Source organism: Tachypleus tridentatus, chromosome 13, assembly GCF_004210375.1.
Source record: "Tachypleus tridentatus isolate NWPU-2018 chromosome 13, ASM421037v1, whole genome shotgun sequence".
Classification (NCBI taxonomy): Eukaryota; Metazoa; Arthropoda; class Merostomata; order Xiphosura; family Limulidae; genus Tachypleus; species Tachypleus tridentatus.
In genome coordinates, this window is record NC_134837.1 from 114,071,244 (window position 1) to 114,092,274 (window position 21,031).

Consider the following 21,031-nt stretch of genomic DNA (forward strand, 5'->3'; position numbering starts at 1 on the left):
ATGTTTGGTGCAGATAGCCTAGTTGCTTTGCACCATATCAATGAACCAACCAACCTCCAAAACCTAGGGTATGTTTCTTCTTTGACATTATAGCCTGTATCATTTCAATTGGTACAGCATTTTTCAGTTTTGTTTATAACAAACTCGCATTAGTCAGAGGTTTCGATTCACTTAACTCTTCAGTATTAACACACACACACACATTATGGTGAACTTAAAGCATAATGTTTCTTGACATACTGTATATATTATTTTTGAGGTCATTGTTATCAGATACCAGGAATATAATTTACAGATTGCATGGTGAATTATTTCATCTAACAAGGTGACAAAAAAAAATCTTGTGGTTTATTTAGTGCAGCAGCAATCCCTTCAGAAACAAGGAGCAGCCAAATATGAAGATGAGAAGGAACCTGATTTGGATTCCTGGCTAGTTAAAAGAACTGTGAATAAGGAAGTAAAGTCCCCCAACCAACCTTCCGTTATAGATATAGAAGCTTGGTCCCTATCCCCAGAATTGGCATCAGTTCTAAATCTTCCTTCATCTCTTCTCCCTCCAAATCCTCAAGACTTTCTTATAGATGTTCAGTCAGAGTGGGGATAGTTATGAAAGAGTTGATAGTTGAATTCCAGGGAGGAAGTAAAAGTATTATTAACTGAAGTTTTGGGGAAAATATTACAGTGAAAGAGGTAAAATTTGAATTTTCACTAAATGCACTGAATTAAGAGCAAGTGTCCAAGAATAGTGAAAAACCAGAAGACTGAATTTCCAAACATCTTCTGAAGTTATCTATTAAACAGTGCTCGTTGTAATTCTGGCTATCACAGGTAATCTTTTCTTTTTGCATTGCTAGTTTTTTTCACAAAAGGTCTTAGTGCAGTTTATGCAGCTTACATAGTAGTAGTGGAATGTTTTAATGAGTTAAAATACTGAAAATGATTTTTTTACATGTTTCTTCATCACAGGTTTGTAACTGCTGTAGTTACTGTATTTCTTGAGGTGACTATGCTTATCACATTGTAGATACACGATAGTCTATAACAGTGTAAAAGTGTGAGGATCTGACATGTGTCCAACAGGTACATTGTTATTCTAGTGTTACAAAGTATGCCATAATACCAATACATGTGTATGGTTCCAGTGTTATCCAGATTGTACACACAGGTTACCTTGAGCCTTATAAGCTTCATGATTTTGTTACTATTTACATAAGAGCATATTACCAGTGTTAGACATATGTCCAAGGTCTGTATACAAACTCAGCTGAAATTTGCTCTAATATTTACTACTTTGCTATAACTGTAATTTACATTTGGAACAGAGTTTAGTGAGTTTTACAATGAGGCAGATCTCATTAACTTCTGAAAGTAGCAATGTTTATTGTCCTGTTTTTTTTTATACAGCTCAGGTTTATCTTTTGGATCCATTGTTACATTTGTTGTACGTATGTAAGGACTGCCAAAATCAATACCAACACAGAAAAACTATGCAAATAAAAGTCATTTTGCATGATTTGAATAGTCAATTTTCATTAACTAGTATCATATCACTTGATGTTAGGTTTACTTGATTTACACAAAATACTACTTCTATAACTTAATCTTGTAATGTAACATTTGAGGTTTTAATATTCAAATCAGATTTTATTCTACAGTTGAAACTGTAATTTGAAAGATTAGGAACAGGTAGCAGAACTTGCTTGCAGAACTTACCAGTTAACAAGGTTCACCTATTTAAAATTAACTCTTATAATCTTTTAAAACTTGCTTGAAAAATTGTTTAACATCTTTCATTGTTAAAACTTGTATATTCTAAAGCTGTCTAGTTACATAAATTATCAAAATAAAATACACATTATTATATATATATATTACTTATAAAAAAATATTTTTCAGAAATACCACAATATTACAGTGTACACACCAAGGTCCCCTGTTTACAAGCCATCAACTCTCAACCTTCTAAAGATGTGAAATAATGTATGTTTGGTATTAATATAAGTTGAAGGTAAGATATCAAATTCAAACTATGGCAGTATAATAAGAGATTTAGTTTTAAAACTATCCTGATACTGGTTTTCTGCTTAACACTAACTGTACAGAGACACATGAGCATTAAAACAAAAACATCACATTTTACATTGAGCAACCTAGTTAGGTCAAAAGAAAAACACTACAACCACTCCAGTGTTCATGGATGATTAAAAAATACGTAACAAGAACTACAACTTGATTCACTGGTTGTTCTTTACACAAAAAATATTTCAATGATAAAATGTTAATAATGTTTGTATTTCATACTACTAGTACAAACTGTACATTTGTGAGTGTTACTCCAATAACAGAAATCATGTCTCCTATCTACAAACTATTTATTGCAAATGCCATATTAAGATTAGCATAAAACACTTTATGATAACATGAACGTACTCTTTACTGTAGTAGACGTAACATTATACCTGTTATCAGATATTATAACTGAATTTAGTTAGTAGTGAACAGATGGTTAGGATGCATTGTTCACACTTTCCTAATATAGATGAACTACAACAGCACAAGAGAAAAATTTAACAAATAAAAAAGTGAACACCAATCCTTTGTGTTTGGCAACTTTACAATTCTTCAGATAAACAACAAAGAATGACATTAGTTTTCTGTGAAACAAACTTTTTAAATACCTAGGTTACTGAATCAAGCTTTGTAGTAAATACACTGCCTACTAAATGTTAAAAATTAGATCTAATACAATAACACAGTCAACACTTTAAAACTATCATTAAATATTTACAGGTGTTTCAGTATTAAAACAAAATTCTAATGTAAATCAATTTTGTCACATATACAATCAAATTAGCCAAAACATTGTGTTAAACACAAATACTATATATATTATACCAACTAAATTATTTCTTAGAATTTGTAATTTTGATAATTTTTTTTAGATTAGATATTTATAGAAAAAAACATTGAAATTTTCTGTAATTGGCACAACAACTAATGATTAAAACTGAAGACTTTGGTATAAATTACATTACTAACAAAACCTAGATTACACTTATGAACTAGCTCTAAATTATCATATAAATGTAGAGTTAGCTTTAGAAGCATTATTTTATTTGATCTGTATAAAGGCAGAATAAATATGTGTGAGTAAGGAATTTAAAACATCTACACAAACTGCCTATGCAAGAAATAATTAACCTTTCTATGCAAAAGTCATTTGATTACTTTATGAAATGTCACACTGACATGCCCCCACACAGCATTGATTTATTTTATTATACATTTAAGTTTTAACTTACACTGTATTTTTATTTTCAAAAGGAATATTCTGTTCATTTTTTTAGTTTATAATAAAACTTTATTTCTAAGAACTTATGAGTGTAAGTAAAGAATACAGGAACCACATTACATTTGCTCTATTCAATGTTAATGAGGCTCTCAATACCAGAGCTTATCAGGCTGGCTGGGATAAAACATTAGTAGTTTTCAAGGCACTATTTGCATCTTCAAAGATTTGTATGAAAACCAGCTGTTTTGGTGAGAATAAACAAAAATATGGTAAAAACCAGCTGCCAATAACATGATTTGCAATTAGATATGAAATAACTGAAGGAAGTAATAGGAGAAACCCAACAACAATCTTGTTAGGTATTTTTAGAATTCCATGGTTGCATGCCACTTTCATTTCTTAATATTTATCCAAATATAAAATGTTTGAAACAGAGTTACCAAGTTTTTCTGGAATAATAATTTCATATATTTTTTTCACAAAACACAATGTTTGTCTAACATATACACATTTACAGTAAATACATGTAGAAGAAAAAAATTTTAACAGAAGTTTTAACTTCATCCATATTTCTACAGAGACAACATTTCCCTGTGTTAATTCAAATATTAATTAGACCTTGCTAGGAAACAGAAAATTATTTTAAAATAATGGTAAGAAATCTGTTTATGTTATTCAAAATAATAATAATTTAAACAAAATGTTTAAAAGAAATAATTTTCCTAAACTCAGTAATATCATCTGCTACAAAGTTACATCCTCATCTAATGAAGAATCACAGAATATTTTCAATTTATTGCTTTCATAACTCAGTGTAAAACATTAATACATTTGATAATCCACCCATTCCATCAATATATCTTAATTGTTGGTAAGGCTACAAAATTTTAATTAATTAACAAAAAACCAACATGCGAGAAAGTATGCCAATGCTTAAAAACCAAAATTTATGAAGATATTTCCCTAATGCACAATAGTTTTAAGATATCTTTTTCTCTTGCATCTGTCCAGACACTCTCTAAATCTGAGTTTGTCCATTCTAATAAAAATCCATAGCAATGAACACATTACACTTATTCAGTCATAATAAAATATTGCAATAATAAGCATAAATGTATATAATATACACAAATAAATATTTAAAAAAATATTCAAGGCACCGAGTGAAACTGTGCTTCATGTAAAGTGCTATATTTTTTCTTTGCAACCCAAAGTGTATGATTATAGTACTGTTGAAAATGCTTTTAAAACAATAATGAATTTAAAATTAAAACATATTTGAAAATACTGTAATCCTCAAATCCTTTGGCTGTTGAAAAGCTACCTTAGAAAATTAACCTAATAAGTTAATTTTAATGTCCCTCTCCAAGTAAATTCATGAAATACATATTAACATTTCAGAGTAAAATAAAAAAAAGTTTGCATATCTGTAACCATCTTTACTCAAAACTCCTACACAACACATGCATTCTCAATTTAAACTAAGTTAGTTTTAGCTTAAACTTGATTTTAGCTGAGACATTCACACAAGCTTCTTAAGAAACATATTTCTTATAAATAACTACTTTCATAAATTATAAATGGCAAGTTGAACACTTCTTACTCAACTAAATACTCCCTTTTCCAGCTGTGTTATCAAAACTTAAACTATAAAATTGAATTAATAGTTTTCACTATAAAAAAATTTGGAAATAAAATATAAGTTTAGTATCCACATATAACTAGAGATAAAAGAAAATAAAAAAAACATCCACATAGACTTGTTCTGTTATCTGTTGAAAACAACTGTTTGCTTCTTTTAATAACTATACTTTGCCTGTTAATAATTTGCTTCCTTAACAAACCTATACTACTGCCTGTTGAAAGCAATCATTTGCTTCCTTAACAAACCTATACTACTGCCTGTTGAAAACAATCTTTTGCTTCTTTAACAAACCTATACTACTGCCTGTTGAAAACAATCATTTGCTTCCTTAACAAACCTATACTACTGCCTGTTGAAAGCAATCATTTGCTTCCTTAACAAACCTATACTACTGCCTGTTGAAAACATCTTGCTTCTTTAACAAACTATGCCTGTTGAAAGCAATCATTTGCTTCCTTAACAAACCTATACTACTGCCTGTTGAAAGCAATCATTTGCTTCCTTAACAAACCTATACTACTGCTTATTCAAAACAATCTTTTCCTTCCTTTAACAAGCTTGTACTACTGCCTGCTTTAAACAGTCTCTTGCTTCCTTTAACAAGCTTGTACTACTGCCTGCTTTAAACAGTCTCTTGCTTCCTTTAACAAGCTTGTACTACTGCCTGCTTTAAACAGTCTCTTGCTTCCTTTAACAAACTTATCCTACTGCCTGTTGAAACCAATCACATTAAACTGTGATCAATAAACATAAAGCATAATTTGTGATGTTACAAGAACAGCAAAATCACAGTTCCTAAAGCAAACACAGTATACTTTCCTCATTTAGTGCACTGTGTTATAAAAAACCTGTAATGTTCACTATCTTCTGAAGAGATTCAAAGTTACTTTTAAGTCCATTCTTCTGTGGGGTCATGCTACACACAAATTATCAAGGCATAATTAATCAGCTATTAAATTGAGTGTAACTAAGCAATCAAAGTACTTAAGATAATATGTTTGTGTCTGGTATTTATGTTTAAGATATCTTTTCAAATCTGGAAACACAAATACTTGCTCAAGAAAAGCAGTTTTGATTATAGCTTTGGTAAAGACATTTCCATATATATATATATATTTGCTACATTAACAAGTTGCAGATTGTAGATTTTCATTTTTTCAATGTTTATAACATGCTTGAAGTTCTTATATTTTAAAAGTCCTTCAAAATTCAGTAACTGAAATATTAGTGCTTTCTCTTTTGTTTACAAATACTACAGTTTTTATCTAATCCACTTACGATTTCAAAAAAAAATAGTGGTTGCCTGAATTTGCTATTTTGGTAAGGTTATTGATTAGGATAACATTATGTACATTCCTGTTCCTGTCAAGACAAATTGTCTTTAAACTCTGGCACTCTTCATCACTGATAGCTTTGTTTTGTTTGTTTGGACAGTCCACTTAATAAATCTGATCAACAACTTAATCTATAACATCTTTGTTCTTGTCTGAAATTAATGCATTAATTTGCTCAATATCTATACTGTTGCTAGCATCCATGTTCTTGTCTGAATTAATTATTTCATCATGTTGCTCAGTAATTTCACCACAACTAATATTTGTGTTTTTGTCTGAATTAATAATTCCATCATCTTGTTCAGTAATTTCACCACTACTGGGGTTTGTGTTCTTGTCTAAATTAATAATTCCATCACCCTGCTTATTAATTTCACCACTTCTAACATTTCTGTTCTCATCAGAAACTATTATTCCATACTTCTTAGTAGTTTCAACAGCTTCACAGCTAAGTTTCTTGTTCTTTTCTGAACTTGTGATATCATGCATGACAAGTTTGTCACTGCTGACATTCTTGTTCTTCTTTAAACTTATTATATCATAATCCTGCTCAACAACTTCAGTGCTAGCATTCATCTGTTTTTCTGAACTTATTATGTCATCATCTGGAACAAATTCATTACTGCTAATATTCTTGTTCTTGTCATAATTTATTAGGACATCTTGCTCAATAATTCCAGCACTGCCAAACTGGTTCTTTTGTGATCTTTCTTTACCATCTTTCTGTGTTCTGTCATTGTTGTCATCAAATTCAAAACTGTTTATAGTAAAGAAGAGTTCTCATCTGCATCTTCATTTACAATCTTCTTGTCTTGGTCTGAATCTTCCGTGTTACTATAACCAGTATTGTTACAATTGCTACAGAATGTGATGCTGTTTGAGTTTGTTGTTAGATTAACTTTCAATTTGTTTTCATCATCCAGATCATTCCTCTCTTTATCTGAATGTCCAAAATTATCATTACTGTGTTCAAAATCCTCATCACTACTAAATTCTGTCTTGGCTGCAAAGCTTTTTTCACCTTCAGATTCTGAACTTTCACTCCTCAAAAGCTTTTTTTTACTTGAAGAAAAATGATCAGTTGCAGTTGGTGGAATCCAGCAGCTCATCCGTATCTGACTACTAAGGTCAACAGAGTGGACTCTACGTAAAGGAATGTTGTGTTTTTTTGCCTTTGTTCTTTTCAATGTCTGACTTGCATGTTCAGCAAATGCTAACATTTTCTGTGTTTTCTGGGAATGAGAAGAGAAACAAGAACATAAACCACAAAGTTTTCTAGTTCACTAATGAAACATCCATAAAATGAGAAAGAATAAAGTTATTTGTTAATTATTTAGCACTTTTTAGTATTAAGGATTTTCTAATTTAAATATATCAAAGCATTTTCATAACTGCAAACATCCGATCAAGTTAATATTAATAGCTTATGAAAAATAAGTTTTGTTTAAATAAATAAATCTAGTCTCATACCTGGTGGACTTAGCAGTGAAAACAATTTCTTTGTTCTGGTAACTTCAATATTATTCAAGTAAATTCATTAATTCGTTTCTAATCATGCAGGTAAGGGTAATGAGGAAGATATGGTTAACCAATCATGTAACTTAGAGAAGATAATAGGTTAATTAACCAACTGGTTAACACCAGTTACAGAAGTTAGTTATGTCAGTCATTTAAGGATGCTTATGGTATGCCAGATATTCCAATTATGTGGCTGATAGTCAGTTAAGCAATTCAATTGGTTAATTATGTAAGGCTGATAAACAGGTTCAGAATAAAAAAGTTTAAGGTATTAAATTATTACTATAAAGAAATGGAAAAGACAAATATAAGTATGTAAGTCTAAAATAAAGTTTCGATATACTATTACAAAACCACAAGTATCAACACTTTCATGTGTCCTATTATGTATAACTTTGTTTCTCAAAGAAACACAGCTTATTTCATAATGGATGTTCCAAGTTGCTTCAGGACACAAGATTTAAAAAAAAAAGTTCTACTCAACATGACCTCCAGAAGTGTTGAAGTTTGGCAACCTTTTGATTAAAAGAACTTCACTTAATTTTTTTTACATAATTTCTAGTTTTATACATTATTTTGGATAGTTTACAGTTCAACTGTTGATAAAGATTCCTCATTTGTAGAAAAAAAACAATTATTTGTTTCACAATTTATAATATGCTTTTTATATTTTGAGTCTTATATTTAAATTTTTACCTGTTCCACCAATGTAATCTCTTTTTGCAGGATTGGCATAGGACTATACAGACACCCTGCTCTTTATCTTGAGATAAAGTTTTGTTCATGGGTAATAAATTTTTAATGGTTTAAGGATATAAAGAAACAACTTGAAAACTGTCATTTTTCAGACATTTCTCTAGTCATAATACTAGAAATGTAGTTAACACTAAGTATTTTCTTTTCATTTTCATGTAGATGATGCTGGATATTCCTAAAAAATATTTTTCTTAACCTTTTGATGGGCATTTTTGATGAAACTTAGCATATTGCAGCCTATCAAAAACTGCAATATTACTTTTTAATTTCTTTATTAAAGATCATGTGGTGATACATTCTATAATAAACCCCTTCAAATATTGGAATTATAACTGATATTTTAACCATTTTGTGGTGTAAAGAGGAAATATCAATATTATTTAAAGGGTTTGATGGATTTCTGTAGATAGGAAGATTAAGTCTTGTTTCTGATCTTGTTATGCTGGTTTCCCATTTCACTTTAAATCTACTACTATGGATAAAAGCTACTATTTGACCAAACAGAAAATATTGCATCAATTTTACTTTTAAAATATTGCATAAAATTGAGAACAAAGACTTACCAATAGTCATTTCAAATTTTGTTGATAATATTAACCCATACAGGTTAATAGGTAATTTTCAACACATACTTTGGCAATGGATATAAAAGTATGGACAAGCACCAAAATTAGAAGGTCAAATTAAAGTAATTTTCTTTTTAGGATGTGTATTGTTTTGTAGCTTAGTACATTTGAACAAAGATTCAAAACTGACCACCTCTTCTTCATTTACATCAATTTTTTTATTTCATTCGCCAAATCTATTATTCAGAATATGTGAGAACAATGAGAACTTTCCAAGAACAGAAGAAGGATGTTATGCTAGCGATTTGGATAACAAATAATTGATTCTACATTGGAAGTAGTCAGTTTAAAACAGCAGCCATCTTTAAGGAGTTTAGGTAACCCACATACAGATAGTTCTTGATTTACACCATAGTTACATTCCAGGAATTGGTTATGTAAATCAAACACCATTTCTCATAAAGTATGCACGATGTGTGCAACCCCAGAGAAAATGCCATCAGTCAAGCCTTAATATACTGTAGGAGTTCCACCTATGCTCACATAGTCAACATGTCTACAGAAAACATCAACTCTAGTGTGATACATGATAAATTGATTTTAATGACTTTGTTGTATGACCAAATGGATCCTACAACCATCCAATTACTGCACAGATAACCATGATGTTATTGTCATTGTAATGTCACTTCAACTGTCACATGTCATGTTATTGCAGATGTTATAGTAATAAAGCGTCTGCATCGGCTAAGCCTTCAAGCGCACAGTGAGTAAATGCTTCTATTTGTACCATTACAATAAACAAATCTCCCAAAAATCACATTAATCCTAATTTGCAAGCTCGTAACTTAAGAAATGGTGTTATTCCATTGATTCCGTTAATCCAAAAACTCTTAAATTGAGAACTACCTGTATATATGCCAGAAAAGAAGTGATCCACTAATGTAAAGATTTTTAAGACATCAGGATAACCAGCTAGAAATTTGTTTGAGGTATCTGTTAAAATGTGATACTTAATTGGAAAAAGTGGTTAGCCTCAAGAGTATTTTTATACTATCATACAATAAATCCTTTAGTTTTGTTTTGTAGACAGATTTATCCCAGATTGACAGTTTCATTTTATTTTGTCAGATTTACTATTACAATATCCTTGTTTGTTTTTAATATTTTTTCAGATACAAAAGATAGACTGAAGAGTACCATGTGAAAGTGTCATAACTTGTGGTTCTGTAATAATTCTGATTACTTTATATGGTATTCTGCACCTAACTATTGTAAGGAAATGTAACTTGTAACAATACTTTGATGAAAAAGATACCAAAAAGGTGTAGTTTTTGCAGATTCCACACCTCTTCCTCAGTCATTCTTTACTGCAAGATGCCACACTTTTCACATTTCTTCTTGCAGTTGTAAAAATGCTCATGGGCTCATTAAAATATTTGTTTTATAAGCATGTGTTTCTCGAAGTTCAAACACTTCTTTCATTCTTAATTTCCATGGGTTCCACAGGTTACCATTTTCTGTATTTTATATTTTCATTTACCAAGATCTTTTATTTCTATTTAATTCACTTTAAAAGGAAAAATTAGAATCTGATAGGTGATAATATATAGAATACAAGTTATCAGAAAACAGGAATCTGGCCAGTGACTCTGAGATTCCACATCCTGTGCCAGTGTTTAAGTACCAATTCTTACCCTGAATGACACATATCAAAATTTATGGATGTAAATTTATTATCAAACCAGCCTTATTTAAACTGCTACAAGGTCTAAATAGAACCCTTTATACTATTGTCTGTCTTTCTCAGAAAAATCAAATATTAAATATCAAGAACATGGAATGCTATTTCAAGCAATAGTCTAATATATTTAGATGAAATCACAGAAGCATTAATACTGTTAAAAACATGAATAGTATAACAGAAACAAAAATGTTTAACAATCACTGCTTACTCTGCTTCATGAAAAAACATCAGTGATGGTTTTGTTATTTTGTCAGCATTAATTACACTGCCTTATAAGACAAGAAATAGAACAAAACTTACTGAAATTTATGTACACCATGGAAGTTTCATGAATTAATAATATATCTGATTTGTTTCTAAACAATTTTGTTTTAATGATTAAAACCTCAGTAGTCAAAACACAAAATTCTTTAAAATCAGCATTATACAACATCACTGTTGCAACCTGAAATCATTTTGTATACATTTCTTAACAGGTTCGTATGAGTTTGCTGGCATAATTAACTAAGTAAATTTTGATTGTGACTGTCATGTTGGATTTATTCAAGGTGAACAAAAGCCACCAGAAATTCAAAACATCTTTCTGATTAATTATCATATCTGTATACAAATTCTGAGAAGTTAACCCAAGGTTTTGGTCCACTTCATATTCAACAATCAAAGTTAATGTTCTTTACACATTCACAACTAAATATCTGACAGAAGATACATGTACTGCCTCTAGATTGTCAGGTGTGAAGAACAGAACACAAACTTTGATTACTGTATAAAGAATTAATTTACTCTAATATTTTTTCAGAAACTTAGAAAAGGAACATATATTGACCATAAGAATAATTCCTTCTGATAAATGTAAATTCTTTTATTATAATTAAAGAAACAGTAGACTTCCAGTTGATCTTAAGCACATCTTCTCAAGCCCATACAATTTAACTCACTTTTCATACTGCTATAGCTAATATATTAAGGACACAATTTTCTTATTACCTATAATGTAGAAGCTAAGCTAGTATATTAAGGACAAGATTTTCTTACTACCTGTAATGTAGAATGAAGTTCAAGTTTTTCTGTTTCTAAATTACTTAATCTTTAACAAACTGTTCATTTTCATCCTCTTTCTTTCTTTGCCAAGTTTCTAACTCTAAACGTCGTTTCTGTTCCTCAGCAAGCATGCTTTCTTTTTCTGCCTTAATTCTTTCCAGTCTTTCTCTGTGTTCCCATTCTTCCATTAGACTCCTTCAAAATATATTAAGTCACATCACTTAAGTCTAAATCTAACTAGAAACAAACAGCTAATGCTCAAAGGTTTATCAAATTAGACTATTTACTATTTTCTGATCGTATCTACAGTGCAAATAAAGTTTTGTACTTGACTATAATACACGTAAAGACTAAGCATCCCTACCTTGTGTTTTAGCTATAACCCAACTAAAAGTCCCTATTCTTGGCTACAACTTAATAATACAATTCCTCCTTTTTGTTCCTAGCTATAATTTAACTAAATATCCATACTTTCTGTTCTTAGCTGCAACCTAACTAAATACACTAATTTCTGAATTTATCTATATCTTAACTAACTGGCAATTGCTCAGGACCCCACATGTGTAAGGGCCTCTAGTGCTATGTCTTTTAACCCTTTCATAATGGGCTCGGTATAATATACACAAGTTTGTCTGCACATTTGCACACGTTAAGTATTTGCACTATAACTTCTGATACAGCATGTGTATCTTTACAAAATTTGGTAGAAGATTACAAGTGTGTTGTATACAAGAAATCAGAATTTAATAAAATGTATATACTAAAGATTTTTTTGTGAAAATAGTGTTTTGTCACTAGCCTCAGTGCAAAGTGATTTCATGTTATGATTTAAAAAAACAACAGCTATTCTTTGCCCCAAAATCTCATATTTGTTTAATCTGTAAAATCCCCTAAATACATTTCAGATGTTTGTTTTTAGTAAGACTATATTTAGGTTATATACTCTTAACTATGTAGGGTCTGTCACTTAACCAACCTTTGTAACCATCATAAAAAAAATTAGGAAATAAATATAAATTATGCTTTTTTCATTATAATATGAAAATACAAATGTTTAGTCGAAATAGCTTATGTCTCATAAAGCTATACATTTATTATATTGACCTTCTTGTCATGCTTACCTAATATTACATAATTTGCATAACAAGGCGTGTGGATACTAAGGCCATGTATCCAGTAATATAGAAATGACCTTTAGTCTTCTTTGTCTTGGCTGTATTTTAGTGGAATAGTATTTTGTAATGTATGGTCACATTTCAATTATATATACATATATAATGTGTGTTTTTCTTATAGCAAAGCCACATTGGGCTATCTGCTGAACCCACGGAAGGGAATTGAACTCCTGATTTTAGCACTGTAAATTTGTAGACTTACAGCTGTACTAGAGGGGGGCATATGTATATAGATTACTACTTTGTAGAAATAAATTATTAAATTAATTTTTATTAAAATATAGAACAGTAAGTTAAGACATAAAGCAAACAATTACCTCTTCTCACTAAGGCCTTTGTACTCGGTTGTTGCTGGTGGGCATAGGCTATTAAAAGCCTTTTAAAATTTCACATGTGGAGGACATTAAACAAAATTTATTTTAGGTTGTATACATACAGTTGAATAACCAAAAAATCACAAAGACAACCTACCTCCTTGAAAACTTGGATTGAAAGAATGCAGTAGCTTTTTCAAAGATTAAAATGGCTGAAAAAAAAACACTCTGGGGACAGCCTAAGCTGTTAACTGGTTATTCAAATGTCATATACTGTAGTAAAAGTATACAAGAGATGGTTTTAAAAAAAATGGAAAGAGTTGAATAGGCCCACTATGTTTAATTCAGTAGATAAGCTATATCTCAGCTTAATAAAAAGATACAAGTTCTTATTTTATATTCTAGCTTGTCAATATTAGTAATTTGAGTTTCTAATCTGTACAAAATTATAAACTTAGTATTTGCACATCACAAATATCTGATTTTAAACTGATGCATTCAACATACCATGCAACTCTTTCAAATCTACTTTTACAAACTCATATAATAAAGTTTGAATTATGATCTACAATTTGATTCCAAGCTTATTGACATAAATTCATAAAATAGTAGTTCAATAAAAGTTTGGATGCAACAAACATGATAATATGGTCTTTGAACACTGATCTGTTGTGAAAGAGTTAATCTACTTCCGAGTTTTTTATCATTATGTGGCTTCATTTACTAAATTCTGCCCAGAATGATTAAGACTGCCCCTGTCTGTATTAGAGTAGCTGTATGTCTCTACTTTACTTTATATCATTGGCCATAAACTAAACATCCCTACTCTCTATTCTTAGCTGTAACCTAACTAAATACTCTATACTTTCTAAACATATCTATATCGCAACAAAACACTTATTGCTTTCTTACCTTATATGTATCATAGCTATACATCTCAACTTTCTATTCTTAGCCATAACTAAGTACTCTTGCTACATGAACTAGACACCTTGAATGAACACCTTTTATTCTTTAACATATCTATAAACCAGCAGAATAATAATTTTTACTGAAGATACAGCATAATATAAAAGTATATGGTAAAAAACAATACTGTACAAAACATTTTCTCCTGTTAAAAATAATTATATGAAATGTTTAAACACTAAAGACACTAAAAAAAGACTTTCATAACTGTGCTGTATTTTAGAAACTTGGTGCTTTATTTTTGGAAAAGTTTCCATAGAAAATATTTTCATTCAACAATAAACAATAGTTTGTCATTTAAATTTTAGTTTTTAATCCATTAAAGTCAAGGTTTATGAAAACCTTGACAGTTTGAACCTTTTATTTTCTAACTTAGAAGTTTTGTTCAATCTTACAAAATAAATTTAAAAGGTGTTACAAAGAATTTTGTGTCAAAAGAAACTACACTGATAAATAACAATTCCTCACTTAGACAGAAGGTTCCGACAATTTCCTCATCTCTTTTAGCCTGGCGCTCCTCTTCTAGCTGTCTTTCTAGTTTTCTCTGCTCTTCTTCAAGCACATGTCTTCTCTGACTTTCAGCCTGTATTGCTTCTTCTGCTTCTATTCTAGCCTGGAATATCAGATATATTTTACAAAAAAGTAAGAAAAACCAATGGTCAGTTCTAAAAATTATACATATATTATATAAATCATAAACAAATGAAGTGCCAACAACCAAAAAAATAATTCTGATAATGTTTCTCAGTATTTATTTTCTTACAGATTCTAAATGTTGTAGTAGTTCTACATATATCAGAAGAGATAAATCTTATGTTTCATCTAATTTTGATAAATAGTTATGCAGGTTTCTACTTACTAACCCTATAATAATGTATTTTGGAATCAGTTTCTATGTTAATTTGTTTTATCTCAAAAGTTCAAACATGTTAAATATAAAAATGTGGCTTCAGGTACATTTTATTTACTCCTTTTATATCTATAATAGAAGACATTATTGGTATGAAAAATAAAATTAGTAGTTTTCTGAGATAGAACAGAAAATAATTTATGAAATTATACATTTCAGAAATCAGTAACATGTCAGAGAATTTTAAATCAGGAAACACAATGTGTTAACAAAATAAACGAACACAAGAAATGAACAAATAATAATAACAAGTGTGCAAATAAAAGACTACCACTGAAAAATAATGTCATAGGGAAACCAAACATGAATTACACCAGTGGACAGATACTGAGAATGAGTTCTAAATGTTGTAAAAATCAAAATAATAAAAAACAAATCTCGTTTTAACTACTTTGTTACCTTCACAGAGCTATTCAACAAATCATATAAACTTCATACAGAAACAATCTACAGTATAACAATAACGGTTAAGTTCTCACTTTTGTCAAATATTCCAGCTGCTGTTGCTGTTGAAGCCGACTAGCTTCCTCTTCCTCCTTTTTGGCTTTAGCCAATAATCTGTCACTTTTTCCTTTGTTAGCTAGGTGGCGCTGATAAGACTCGGAAGCCTGAGAAAACTGAAAAGCAGTTTGAAGAGCTGAAAATAATACAGTATGAATATTAAATAAGAGGGACACACATTAAATTTTTTTTTATAAAATGATTATTATTTCAAACATTTATTAAATTTCTATTAAGAAAACTAGAAAATTTACTGTATGTCAAACTAAATGCAAGATACATGAAAATAAATATAAAAAACATTTACTTTTCAAATTTAGCGTAAGATATCCTCATAAATGGCATGAAAAAACAAAAATTACATGCTACTTTTATGACAGATACCTGTCATCACTCAAACAGCTTTTTTTCATAGAAATACTTTTTGTATATAAAACATCTAACCAAAAGTTATGTAAGATCAAGATAAGTAAACTGCATCTAAAATAAAAAACCCAAAAAGTCATTAAATAGCAAAAGTCATTTTTTGTAAGATTTGTTAGTAAATAAAACAACTATTTCCATACAAAGTCATTAAATAGCAAAAGTCATTTTTTGTAAGATTTGTTAGTAAATAAAAATTATTTCTATACTATATTACTCAAAAATATTTTAAATTTGGCATCTCAGGATTTTTTATTTAGTGTATCTTACAAAGGAAAATTTAAAAGAATACTCAAAAGTTTACTTCTGCAAGTCTTGTCTATAACCAACACATGTAACCTTTTTTAAAAGTGTTCACTCATCTGAAAGTGTAGGATTATATTTGCAAAAAAACTGTCATCCCTTGAAAATGCAAATATTCATATTTTGTTTCCCTTAAGAGTTTATTTTTCTGTCAATGGTTTTATCAATCCAACCATTGGTTTTTCATCCTTTAGCGATGCCATAGCATTGAACATTTACTGATGAAACTTAGCTTTTAACATAGCTATAATTAGATGAAAAGAAGCTAGATAGCAGGAAGGTTCTGATTTATCAATGTCACTATAGAGTAAATAAGCTGGTTGTAGAATCAATCTAAGGTTTATTGATATTCTAGCTTCCCTGAACTAGCATAGTAGAGAAAAAAGGATTTTAATTTTTTTTGTTACTGATAATATCCTTGCATCATCTTTTTTGAAAACTATAGTAATTTTTTACTAGGACAGGACAAAGACACTGTTGGCAGTGGATGTGACAAATACAGTAAACTGCCTGTAATGGAGATAAAAGTGTAGAGGACAACGTTTTGAAAGTCTTCAGCCTTTTGCCTTCAGTTGCCATTAATTCTACAATGTTTCATCATGAATATTCTGCCTAAACAATCTATCAAAGAATACATTGGTTAAAGATAGTGTTTTCTCTATCAATGGAAGTGTATTTTTGATTGATACCTCCTCTCACAAAATAGCTTTCTTCAACTAGCAATGACCTCTATCAATGAAAATTTTTAATGCACTCCACTTGCCTTCCATCCACCACTTTTGCATATCCACATGCAGTAGCTTTCCACAAATAGCAGCATGACACCACTTCTATCATAACCTCTTCATATCTACATTCATTGATTACTTCAAGATTATTCAGACTTACACCATGTATCACCAGAAGTGGGAAGAGTTGATGAGAAATTTGAGAAGAGATACGTAGCTATCAAAAGTACATTTTCAGTGCGATAATTTTATAACCTATGGTATCTTTCCTCTTCTCACAAAATAGATAAAATCCCATATGAAACTGATAGATGGCAAATTTTGAAAAAATGACCCCTCTTTAGAAAATACTCTAAAACACCAGGAAGTGTGAAAAAAAGAAAATACCACACCTCAGCAAGTGATTGCACTACATCTAATCCATGTATATTCTTCCCTCTTTTTATGACAGGGTTGCAGAAAATAAAAGGCAAAAAAAATAAGAATCCCTGAATATGAATAACTAATTAATAGTACTCTTGGGTGTCAAAGTGGCTAAGGTAGACAGTAGTGGTAGTTTGACCACATCTAACACCAGAAGGTATCTGGTATGGTGCATCATAACTATAGTAGTTGGAGGCTCACATACCACTTCACCTTGAAATGGGAATTTGTAGGGAAGACAAGTGTCCATACCATAATCCATCTCTATTTGCATGCATTTCCTATACAACCAACACCATATCCATCAGGAATTGACATGCAGCAGATATAGGAAGGTGGAAAGTCCTGATGGGATAACATGTGTGGTCCAAAACCAGCCTTATATGAGTATGGTACATCCAGTCTGCTAAGAGAAAGATATTCAGCTGTACACAAATGGGAAAATATATGCTATGTCTAGCTACAACTAACACGAGATCTGCCAGAAACAGCTATCAAGCAGGTGCTAAGAAGAGGGCTGCAAAGCTTGGATGCATCTCCAGTTCAAAATGTGATGGCAGTTGGCATTTGTCATTCAGTCTGCAGCAGAAGGAAGGATACTGACAAGCATATATGAAGACTTACTTAGCTGGGCCATTTCCAACCAATACTGGACCAACCAGAAATGTACATCTGGAAGATGGTAGGAAAAACAATCAAGTGATATATAGGCAGGAATATGATGTAGTACTACAACCAAAATCTGGTGGCATCTGGAATTGTATGTGAGCCTGCAGTAGGAAATGCAACATACCAGCAATATGATTCATCATTAAGGAGGACAGGCCTCCATGGTCCACCACCCCAGCAGCTAGGAACTGGTAAGGAGTTCCATACTCCAATAGAAGAAAGAGGGAAGTGCATTAGAGAATCCAGAGAAAATGCAATGGAGGATTGCAATAACCTATTTGGTAAAGCAGAGCTACCATGTTGACAGAGTTGATCAATCAAAAGCTGGCAGCATCTGGAATTGCACTACAACAGATTCATGGTATGAAGAGCTATAAAGTTATTTACAATGAATCTGTTCAAGGGATTGTCAATGCATTTAAAATACAAAAAAACGTATACTTGGTCAGGCACCACTTATCACAAAGTGTAATCCACAAAACAATAGCAAAAGGCCTCTGAAAAAATAAGTTGGAAAAAAAAACTTTCACAATATTAGAATGCAAAAAATTAAATGAATAATGAAGAAAAAATAGGCCAGTAGTATAATGGAAAACGTTGGAAAATTCTTGAGCAAAAACCAACACATCTGTACAGCACTACTGCCAATCGAGAAGTGCAGATGGAAAGAGGATACTGGTAATAATAGGAGTGGCGTCACACTCCTATTGGTGGAGAACTGCTGCATGATCATCTACATGTGAATATGCAGAAGCAAGAAAAGAAAGTCTAGTGGTGTGCACTGAAGATTTGTCCCAGTAGAGGGTAGTGCTAGGCGAGAATAGGTATCATATTAGAAGTACTATTATTATACAATAATCTAATTCTATAGTCTAAGAGAGACTAATTAAAAATGTAGTGTTAAAAATATGTCTAACATAATGTTTTATTACACGTATAATTAGTTATAAATCTTTATTAATTATTTCAGGGCTTATGATTTCTAGTCAAACGTGATAAGTGGTTTAAATAACAAAATATCAAAGAAACATTCTTATAAATATCAAAGAAGTCAAAACTGAGCAAATAAATAACTAATAAAGATTTATAACTAATTGTATTTGTGACAGATATGTAAAATGAAATTTTCTGGTCAATAATAAAAAAACAAATTCTATAACAAAAGGAAATATTAGGATGTCCAGAAATAAATGTTGTTATTCTCACAATGACAATTAGAAGCGTAATATTGAGTAACTTATCATCAATTAGTTGGTTGGTTTTATCCAATGTTTGTCGCTTACAAAATGTTAATTGTCTGCTGTTTCAGCTCTACTCAGAGTAAGTTTCACAACCTCAAGGACAGCATGTACAAGAAGGACTTTCATCTGATTTTCCTCTACAGCTTCCAACTTGGATGAAAAGCTACCGAAACTACATGAAACATCAACAAAGCATTCAGCCACGGATCTGTTACTGAACGTACAGATTTTGACAAAGATGAAAGTCTTGAAGACCATGAAGGTCATGGAAGGAAACCATCCTTAGATGAAAATACATTAAGGGAAGCAGTTGAGACAAACCCTCAGACAACAGTATGCGAACTTACAGAAACGCTAGGCATAAGTAACTCAAGCATTGCTAAACACCTGAGTGTGATTGGAAAGGCAAAAAAGTTGAATATGTAGGTTTTGCATGAGCTGACTGAAGATCAACAAAATCAACATTATTGAACGAATTGGAAATCAAGATTCTGTCTCATCCATCTTATTCCCCAGACCTTTCCCCTACAGATTTTCCTTTTTGCAAGCACTTTGACAACTTTTTGAATAATAAATGCTTTCAAAACCAGGCAGTTGCAAAAGAAGCTTTCAGAGAGTTCAATGACCATAGAAACTCTGATTTCTACAGCATGGGCAGAAACACCATTGTTACAAGTTGGCAAAAGTGTGTTTAAGCAAATGGTGCTTACTTTGATTAAAGTATGTTTTACAACACTGGTTTATACTTTTCCAAATTTTGCAGTTCGAAAACAACATTTATTTCTGGACAACCTAATATTTTTGTTTTAAAAATTGCACTTCACTACAATGTATGTAAGTTTCAAATACTAAAAATGATAAAAATACTAAATCAACGTTTATGCACTTTAAGTAGAAAATAATTATTACTTGAAAAGTTTAATGAAATGTGGCTAAATATTTTCATTGTGAGAATGAAAAAAAATCGAGGATATCAGAAAGGGTTTAATTTTGTTAGTCTATATACAAATTGTTTCACTGTTTAAAGCTACAATAATGTTCATAAACTCAACACATTGGGTACCAAACAGTATAAAAGGTACTGAAGCACAAAAAATACCAATCCAGAAGCAAGGGTTACATCATTTTGATATGATGGCTTCACAATGAAACCTTTGAAATGCAAACTGAATGTAATGACATGGATTGTAATATGGCGAGCCTCAAAAAATAATTTTAATACAATGTATTCAACATCTCTATAACTAAGATAAACACTTCTTTGTTTCTGGTCATATTTTTAATCCAAGTTAATACATTTTTATGATTGTAACTTGTAATGCATTTGAACATTTTCTTCTTTTTGGTCTTACCTATGATCCACTGTAACTTGTTTTTGTGATCTGGAGCTGAAAGATCGAGAATTTTGTCACCACTCATGACTGAGAATCTGAATCCTTTACCACTTGGTGATGAAGGTAGTGTCTTTATAAACCA

The 21,031-nt window shown here is 30.7% G+C and overlaps 2 protein-coding genes and 1 long non-coding RNA gene across 4 annotated transcripts in view; 1 reads left to right on the forward strand and 2 right to left on the reverse strand.

Annotated features, from left to right (window-relative positions):
* LOC143240956 (uncharacterized) lies at positions 1–10,560 on the forward strand. The gene is made up of 3 exons (XR_013022065.1): positions 1–828; positions 1,897–2,008; positions 8,516–10,560. It is a non-coding gene; the product is annotated as an uncharacterized LOC143240956 (long non-coding RNA).
* On the reverse strand, positions 5,468–11,934 carry LOC143240955 (uncharacterized). Its single transcript, XM_076484270.1, has 2 exons — positions 11,894–11,934; positions 5,468–7,503 (listed from the first exon to the last, which is right to left on the reverse strand). Exon 2 carries the CDS (start codon positions 7,489–7,491, stop codon positions 7,033–7,035), a length of 459 nt encoding a protein of 152 aa, XP_076340385.1. The 5' UTR covers positions 7,492–7,503; positions 11,894–11,934; the 3' UTR covers positions 5,468–7,032.
* LOC143240953 (uncharacterized) overlaps positions 10,836–21,031 on the reverse strand; it is a 19,829-nt gene continuing 9,633 nt past the window's right edge. Inside the window, exons 4-7 of one of the 2 annotated variants that reach the window (XM_076484269.1) lie at positions 20,908–21,019; positions 15,747–15,904; positions 14,826–14,970; positions 10,836–12,094 (exon numbers count right to left, since the gene is read on the reverse strand). In XM_076484269.1, the coding sequence (XP_076340384.1) occupies positions 12,087–12,094; positions 14,826–14,970; positions 15,747–15,904; positions 20,908–20,974 (378 nt within the window). In that variant the 5' untranslated portion in view covers positions 20,975–21,019 and the 3' untranslated portion in view covers positions 10,836–12,086. Of the gene's footprint in view, positions 12,095–14,825; positions 14,971–15,746; positions 15,905–20,907; positions 21,020–21,031 lie in introns of those variants that run through there. The other variant, XR_013022064.1, reaches the window with a different exon arrangement.